We start from the raw sequence: 9,288 nt of genomic DNA on the forward strand, positions 1-9,288 counted from the left end.
GTGTGTGTGTGTGTGTGTGTGTGTGTGTGTGTGTGTGTGTGTGTGTGTGTGTGTGTGTGTGTGTGTGTGTGTGAATAGCTACATACAAATCTAATCAGTTTTTCTTTATACTTCATAGTTTTCAGTCGAACTCATTATAAAATATATTTAATATAAACTGTATTTTCATTCATGGATATTAGACTAAAACACACCCCTACACACACATACATACACACACACATACATAAGTGTATATATCCGTCCATGCACATACATTCATGTGTGTATGTATGTATGTGTCTGTCTGTCTGTCTGTCTGTCTCTCTCTCTCTATGTGTGTATATATATATATATATATATAGTATACATACATAGACATTCATTCATAAACATACACACACGCACACACACATATACATATGTGTGTGTGTGTGTATGTATGTATGTATAAATAGATAGATAGATAGGCGTATGCACATTCTTGTACCTCATCCCAAAGAACGGAAAATAATATTCCAACAACTGACTCGAGAGAAAATTCTAGCTATCGAATTACATCGACAAAATAGAGCCCAGTCGATTTCAGATGCAAATGAATAGACGTCTTTGTCTAAACTAACCGGAAATTTACATCTGCCATCTCGCGGCACTGAACGCCAACACTGATTCCGTTATTTTCTAAAACTTTCTTCGTTGTTCATGGCCTCTGATGGACGCTTATTCCGCGTGACACTTGACGTTATGGGAAACAAAACAAAAAAATATGTCTGTTTTGTATGCAATATTTAAAAATCTCACCACGTTAAGTCGATAGTTTTCTGCTATATCGACTGAAAGATCTGGCTTTTAGTTTCTGTGGTCTTTTTAGTCCCATTGCTTCCAGCAAAGGTATTTATTTAGATTTCAAAGATGCAGTTCACCTAGCAGTATGTAAACAGTTTACAGGAAGTATATTTTACAGTTCCAAGTTGTAGACACACTTTATAATCTAGGAATGCCACCAGATATATACCTTCCTGAGTGACCGAAAAATGAGGCACAAAAATAAGAAAACACACCGGTATATCTTTTTTGAAAACAACGTCTTCAGTGGTGTTTTCTGTAAATATTGCAGTTCCCAGTATGTCTATGTATATGTGAATCAATGCATGTTTATAAACTTTTAATTTATTCCGTCACCGAATAATAAGGACATTTAGTTGCTAAAAAATTTACGTCTTGGAGTATAAGTTCGTACTCTGTCATAAGTGTTACCTCGTTTCTGTAACCACAACTTTTAACATTATTTATCTCGTTCTGAAGTGAAGGCTAATACGATCTAGAAGTAAGATTTATAATGTGCCCTGGTAAATTAACTGTTGAGCGACACTAAATTGTGATACCCGATTGTTGATGATGGAACATTTCTGGCATAATTCCATGTAACATTTTTTCAGAACGAAACGGAATCCTTAGATATCTAATTATAACGCTTTAAAATTAACAAACAAAATAAACTAAAATAAAAGCAAAAAAAAAAAAAACCCAAAAAACGAAAACAAAACACTCAAGCAGCAATCTATATAGTATTACAGTTGATAATATGGTAAGTGTACTTCAGAAAATTGTTTGCATACTAATCAGTTAATAACTCAACTCAGACTATAATTATTACATTATTACACGTCTCTCTAAAATATCTTATGACTTGATCAACTTATCTATTTTTATTAAGTGTAGACTGTTTTGATTTCATTGTCTGTATTTTGAGTCTAACATTTTGATTTCTTATTTCATTAGACCTGGAAAATGACTTTTAAGCCAACAAAGCCACGTGGTCCCATAGCAGCAATGTACAGCAGTCCTGGGCCCTGCTACCAGCTACCTAACTTGATCGGTCATGAAGGACACGACAGTCGGAGTACGCACCAAAAGGCACCTAGCTACGTATTTGGCCTGAAGCACGAATCCCGGAAGAGCGGTTGTAGTCCAGGACCTAAGTACAATTTCTCTCACTTACAAGTTTTTCGGGACGGCAAAGATGGCACACCTCAGTACTCTCTCTATGGTCGGCCTAAACAGCGTCCTACGACTCTTACACCGGGCCCCGGTTCCTACTCTATTACTCCATCTGCGAAATCAGTATTTGAATCAGCTCCCACTTATAGTTTTGGACAGCGCCACCAAAATCGTCGTACAGACACTACTCCAGGTAACCGAAGTGTCTTAAATTGTCAGAACAGATTCAAAAACACCTGACGTCTTCTTGAGGTATATTTAACTCAATGAAAAGTACAAGGGAAAAAATATACACAATATGATGCTGATATATATTTTGATAGGTATATATTTCTTAGCGCATTTGTGCATACTTGCATTTTAATAGCTTTTAAATGAAGATGGTTGTTAGTTGGAAGCAATAGGTTATAGACATGTTTAAATTTATCTACAATAATGCTACAAACATAATTTACGTAATGCTACGAAATCTTGTAGCATTTGGACATACAGATACTTTTATAGATATTAATATCAATATCAATATCGATATATATATATATTCACGCACTGCACATGTATATCAAAATGTATGTATATATATGAAAATGTGCCATACAAATTCCATTTGCAGTTGAGCTTTTTCTATCCATCCATCCATCCATCCATCTTCCTCGTCCACTATTCCTGGGAGGGTTGTTGGGGGCACAGTTCTCAGGCACCTCATTCATCCTTCATAAAGTTGTATCAAAAGCAAGCGCCTTTTCCCTTTCCGACTGGATTCCCAAGCACAACGAGTTGAGACTATGGATAATCTCAACCATCTTGTTCTTGGTCCACCCTTACGTCTCTTCCGGTCTGCTCAGCTTGAAGAATCCGTCTTGCGATTCTTTTCTTGAGATATTTATCTTTCTATAATCCTCATACTCACGATTTTCAAACATAATTAATATCCTGGAAAGGGTCACTTTAGTCAGACTGACATGCATTCTGCACAACACAAAAATGAGTATTCGGTGGTCGGAAATAGTCGTATTTTCCTTCATAGCTCTATAGTGAAGTCTCGTTAAAGTGACATGCACTATCATCCTTAGAATGGTTAATAAAATAAGGTATGAACGTATTCGTGATAAAAAAAGGTATCCTGTATTGGATATGGGTAAGTTTAGGCGCAATAATTCTCTATACCTTTTTTATTAGTCCTTTATTTTAGTTGTTTAGTTTTAGAAAGAAACGCTTGAATACAGAATAAGAATTTGCTAGTCTCAGTTTGTCATAGTTTGTCGAAATATGTTACACATTTTGTTGTTTGTATGCACATTTACTTTTTATCATTGGGTCCAATGGCCGTGTGAATAAGATATTGGAATATCAGCTCATGTATAGTATTCACAGTTGCGCTTCATATTTCTCAGACTGGCATCTTATCTATATAGAGACTCTACTTTCTTAATGTCATTTTACCTGGATATAAAATATTGCTTATAAACTTGTAAAAAGATTCATCTTTATCATTTTATATTTCAGTATGTTGTAGGCTAGAAGGATATCAGTTATATAGTAGGTTCCGAAGCTCATTGTAACTGATAAATTTAAGGAAAGTTAGTTGACACAAGGAACGTGATAGAAAATGCAGCAGAAGAATCATACTCTCAGAAATAATCCAATTCGAATTAGATGTTTGACGAGAGTATGGTGTATGTTGTTTCTACTTTACTCAAGAACTGAAGAATAATTTTTCTGTACAAATAAAACTTGTTAAATTTATCAGGGAGCAGGAATGTTAAAATATTACGTTCTTATTTTTTGTCTTAAATATTTTTTGCAAGAGTATTAACGACGAAATAGCTTTGAATACGAATCGAAAGCGAGCGACGAACTCGGTTTAGTGGATGCGTTGATCTGCTCTATTACGCACTGGAAATGAGTATGTAGTGTTGGAAGTAATAAAGAACATTAATTAGACCAATCAAATCGATCAGAACGTTGTGTCACACAATTGTGAAATCCTCCAATAAAGTTATATTAAACGTTAAGAACATTTAGTGTTTCAACAGAAACATACTCGTTCTATTGAAGTGTAAACGTTGATTTGCTGTGATGAACGGAATACATATTGCTATCAGTGGGGAGGCGAACGATATTATTAAGTCCAGCACAATGCACACGATATAAAACTGAGTCTAAAAAAAAAAAAATTGCTTAAAGGGGCTCATGTTCAATGCTATAAATACAGAATGATAATATATTCTTTTATTCTTTTACTTGTTTCAGTCCTTTGACTGCGGCCATGCTGGAGCACCGCCTTAAAGAATTTTAGTCGAAGAAATCGAACCCAGAACTTATTCTTTGTAAGCCTAGTACTTATTCTATCGGCCTATTTGCCGAACCGCTAAGTTACGGGGACATAAACACACCAGCATCGGTTGTCAAACGATGGCGAGGTGGGGGACAAACACAGACACACCCACACATAAATATATATATATATATACATATACGAGGGGCTTCTTTCGGTTTCCGCCTACCAAATCCATTCACAAGGCTTTGGTCAGCTCGAGGCTATAGTAGAAGAGACTTGCCCAAGGTGTTACGCAGTGAAATTGAACCCGGAGCCATGTGATTAGGAAGCAAGCTTCTTACCACGCAGCCACGCCTGCGCCATGTAAAGATATTGTTTTCGAAGAAAAAAGTTTACTTGACACGTTGTTCTTATCTTCTTATATGAAAACAACTCTCTTTCAATATTTAGCGAATACATTTTTTCTTTAATTAATTTCTCCAGCCCCTAACAGTTATTCTCTACCAGCATTACTCGGGAAGACCATTCAAGGTGGAAAGTTACAGGCACCAGCTTATACGTTACTGGGACGAAAGTCTCTTGGAAGTTTCCATGAAGACTTAGCTAAGGTAAGATTGAAATCTATCTCTTTGTATTGTGTAACGTTTCTGTATTTACTCCACTCTTCATTCACGAATGTAATCAAATGACATGTACAAAGGTATCTCATTAAAGAAAGGTAAACGGTAAAGACACCTTTGGGTCATGAATGACCATGAGATTGCACCTAGAATGTCTCCCCCCCCACCGAGGCACAAGTCCGAGCAAGATTATTTATGGAAGATCAGCAGTCACCCATGCATATCAGCCTCCCTTCTCCACGCCATTGATGTTACATAAGGGAAAAGGAAAGGCTGATAGAGCTTGGTATCAGTGACGCTGCAACTTATTTCTACAATTGAGCAAACTGGGGCAATATGAAATAGTGTCTTGCTCAAGAACACAACACAGCTCGGTCCGAGAATTGAACTCATTACCTCGTGATTGTAAGCCCGCAAAATAAGCCTTTAGTTTAAGATTTGTTCCGTAACTGTTTTACACCATGACGACGATAATGATGTGAAGAAAAAAGCATAAAATCGATAAAATTATGAATGAAATTTGATTGTATCTATAGCAGAATGTACAAACCAGAATAAGAATCCATACAGTATTCGATAAAGCGTAGAGCTTTGCCCATTACCTTCACTGGTTTCTAAGACGCGTGAGATTGATGTTAGTCGACGCATCGTTAGGCATCGTTGTGCTTGCTAGTTAGCTGGACGACTTTCTTCTGGATTCAGTCAAAGACATTTGTATGTATGTAGAAGAAGCGTAGTGCCTGATGTAGGACCATTACTCTTATAATGAAGTAGTGATCTTACAATTGTAGAAAGCCAGCAGTTGTTCGGCACCGAAGTATTTACTGGCTTTGAAGCGAGAATCTAATCTTTAAGATAAATCGTTTGCTATGTTATGAGTGAGAAGTCACCGGGTGATTGTGAAACGTACTGGTGCCACGTAGAATGTACCAGTGCCGGTGCCATTTAAAAAGCATCCGTGCCGGTACTATGTGTAAAGCACACATGCTTGTACCACGTATAAAGCATGCGTGCCTTTGCTACGTAAAATGCATGCAATAATCTCTGTAAAGTGGTTGGCGTTAGATTACAAAGGGCATCCGACCGTAGAAACAGCACCAAAACAGACAATTGGAGCCTGGTGAATCTCTCTGGCTGGCCAGCTCCAGTCAAACCTTCCAGCCCATACCAGCACGGAAAACAGACGTTAAATGATGATGATGGTGATGATGATGATGATGCAGTTGTTGCAATTTTGAAAGTTTCAAATTTTTATTGTTGAATATTGTTTCCTTGACAAATGCATTGGTTGTGTCTTTGAGTTGTCCAAAGAGACTAAAGGGGAATATGTTTACAGAAGCAGTGCACATTTGAAATGACGTACTGCAGTGTAGCGATGGTGCGTGGATGACATTTGTATACAGAAGATTAGAAAAGAGTGGTATTATCAAATTAAGAGTTAGCAATATTGATTTCAAATTTTGGGGAAGATGTAAATCAATTGCGATGACTCCAATGCTCAACTGGTATTTACTTTATCGGCCCTGAAAGAATGAAAGGCAAAGTCGACCTTGGCAGAATTTGAACCCAGAGCGTGAAGACGGATGAAATACTACTAAGCATTTCACCCAACGTACTAACGCCTTAAGGAGTTATGAATATTATGTTTGGAAACAGGCGGCAGCTGGCATAATCGTTTGCACGCCAGGCAAAATGCTTAGCGGCATTTCGTCCGTCTTTACGTTCTGAATTCAAATTACACCGAAGTTGACTTTGACTTTCATCTTCTCGGGGTTGATAAAATAAGTACCAGTTGAGTACTGGGCTCTGTGTAATCGATTAGCCCCTCCCTACGAACTTGCTGGCCTTGTGTCAAAATCTGAAATCAGTATTATGTGTGACTGCGAGTAGGTCGTTAATATACAAGACATAAACGTACTTTGGAGTACGTGGGTTATGTGGAGCCGCATTAGTGCTGGTTACTGTGGCTTTACAGAAGATTACTGTCTAAAAGACGAGAGATGGATGTAACCTATAAGCAGGCAGTTGAATCGGGAGATTTTCATGCTAGACAAGATCATATGCTTTACCGATATAAAGTGCAACGAAATTTTTCCACCAAATGTTTCAAGGATGAGAAACCACTGTTGAGTGAAATAGGAGGATAATTTCCTTGTATATCTGCCCCTATAGAAGTAATACTGGTGGTCATTGAGGAGGGAAGAGATTCAAAGTGCTGAAGGTAACTTAATAGCTGCTTCCACTACTTTTGAAATATTGGCAGTGAAAGCGAGAAGTTGATAGTTGGCAGGGCCAGAATTTCTCCCTTCTTTGGAATTCGATACACCCTGACGGGTGTCCACTGATCAGGTTATATCATTGGTGAGAGAGAGGGAGAGAGAGAGAGAGACTAAAAGAGAGAGAGAGACTAAAAAAGAGAGAGAGAGAGATGGAAGATGGGTGAGGACAGGTGCTATCGCTGGGGTGTGCAGTTCTGACTGTAATGCAAGGGCCATGATCAGAACATGTGGTCTTTCTGGTTTGAAGCAGATGAAGCTGTTTTCACTCTTGGCCTATATTTGGTGGTATGACTACTGGAATGGAGAAAAAAAGTGTTGGTAAGAAAATGCGTTAAGAAAATTCCTTCCAGACGCGTATCAGCATATCACGATTCACTGAGTTGATCGCTATTGTGTGATTTTTTTCTTGGGAGGTGGGATTTGTAAAAGATCACGTTTATGTTCCACCGCTACCCACTAACCTCGGTGACCTTAAACATCGAATAACAACAGTGATCAACTCAGTGGATCGTGATATGCTGATACACGACTGGGAGGAATTCTCGTATAACATTAATTTGCCCGTGTCACAGGTGGTGGCCACATTGAACACTTGTAAGACAGGAAATAAAAGCTGATTGTGAGTAAATACTTGTGACTTAGCTGGAGTTTTCTATTTCTTTACCCTTATTAAAAATATTGCAAAATGAAATCGGTTCATTCTTTTTGAATAACCCTGGATATATATATATATATATATATATATATATTGCATGGCACTCCGTCGGTTACGACGACGAGGGTTCCAGTTGATCCGATCAACGGAACAGCCTGCTCGTGAAATTAACGTGCAAGTGGCTGAACACTCCACAGACACTTGTACCCTTAACGTTGTTCTCGGGGAGATTCAGCGTGTCACAGAGTGTGACAAAGCTGGCCCTTTGAAATACAGGCACAACATAAACAGGAAGAAAGACGAAGAGAAAGTTGTGGTGAAAGGATACAGTAGAGTTCGCCACCACTCCCTACAGGAGCCTCATGGAACTTTAGGTGCTTTCGCTCAATAAACACAACGGCCGGTCTGGGAATCGAAACCACGAAAGTGATACTGAAATAGTTGAAATGCTTCGAATAGTGTTGGGTGATATACGGAGATTGCAAAGTAAGACGAAGATCATGGAAAGTAACACATAGCGTATCCTTCTTTAATTTAAACATTCTTCTTGAAAACTGGATGAAATTCTTTATTCTTAATCTAAACTACCTCCACCCTAATCCAGCTTTCCACCTTCACGCTCATTTGTCGTTCACATTCACAAATTTCAGTCATTGGACTACAGCCATGCCGGGGCTCCGCCTTGAAGAATTTCAGTCGAACAAATCGACTGTTGTACTAATATTTTTGTATAGCCTGGTACTTATTCTATCAATCTCTAACGCCAAACCGCTAAGTTAAGGGGATGTAAACAAATCAATACTGATTGTTGAGCGCTAGTAGGAGAGAAACCCAAGCACAAAGACACACACACACACATGCTAGAATGTATATGTATATCCACACACGATGCAACAGGCTTCTTTCAGTTTCCGTCAACCACACCCACTTACAAGGCTTTCGTCGGTCCGAGGCAATAGTAGAAAACACTTGTCATAAGTACCACGGAATGGGACTGAACCAGGAACTACGTGGTTGGAAAGAAAGCTTCTTACCACACAGCCACTCCTGCGCCTGTTTATGTTTGGTTTTTATTTCATTTTATTGTTATTTTTACATTTTATTTTTTATAGTTGTAACATCACAAGCACATACGTGATGCCCCTAGCACGTGGAACCACTTGGCGACTGGCGAGTTGCCAATAACTCCACTTGGTTCTGACAATATCCGCCGACTCTTCGACATTTCATCAGCTCGACAAGCTATAACTGTCTCGTATTTACAAATTTGCATTTACCAATTATGTATTTGTAATTATCTGAGTGTGATCGCATGTTCAACTCAAGGTTCGTGCTGAGCTAAAAAGTCAGTTTTCATCACGGCAGGAGTTCAATTAAAGTTATTCAAAATTGCTTTTCGGATGCCGAAAATATAGCTGAGATGTACCAAATATTTTGAACGTGTGAACGGTTATGAATATATATATATATATA

The 9,288-nt window shown here is 38.2% G+C and overlaps 1 protein-coding gene across 4 annotated transcripts in view; it reads left to right on the forward strand.

Annotated features, from left to right (window-relative positions):
* LOC106879527 (outer dense fiber protein 3) overlaps nt 1-9,288 on the forward strand; it is a 45,563-nt gene that overhangs the window by 28,103 nt on the left and 8,172 nt on the right. For 2 of the 4 annotated variants that reach the window (XM_052976205.1, XM_052976210.1), the window contains exons 2-3: nt 1,762-2,173; nt 4,745-4,869. In XM_052976205.1, the coding sequence (XP_052832165.1) occupies nt 1,771-2,173; nt 4,745-4,869 (528 nt within the window). In that variant the 5' untranslated portion in view covers nt 1,762-1,770. Of the gene's footprint in view, nt 1-584; nt 1,568-1,761; nt 2,174-4,744; nt 4,870-9,288 lie in introns of those variants that run through there. The other 2 variants (XM_014929152.2, XM_014929151.2) reach the window with 2 other exon arrangements.

This window comes from Octopus bimaculoides, chromosome 2, assembly GCF_001194135.2.
Source record: "Octopus bimaculoides isolate UCB-OBI-ISO-001 chromosome 2, ASM119413v2, whole genome shotgun sequence".
In the NCBI taxonomy this organism is placed as follows: Eukaryota; Metazoa; Mollusca; class Cephalopoda; order Octopoda; family Octopodidae; genus Octopus; species Octopus bimaculoides.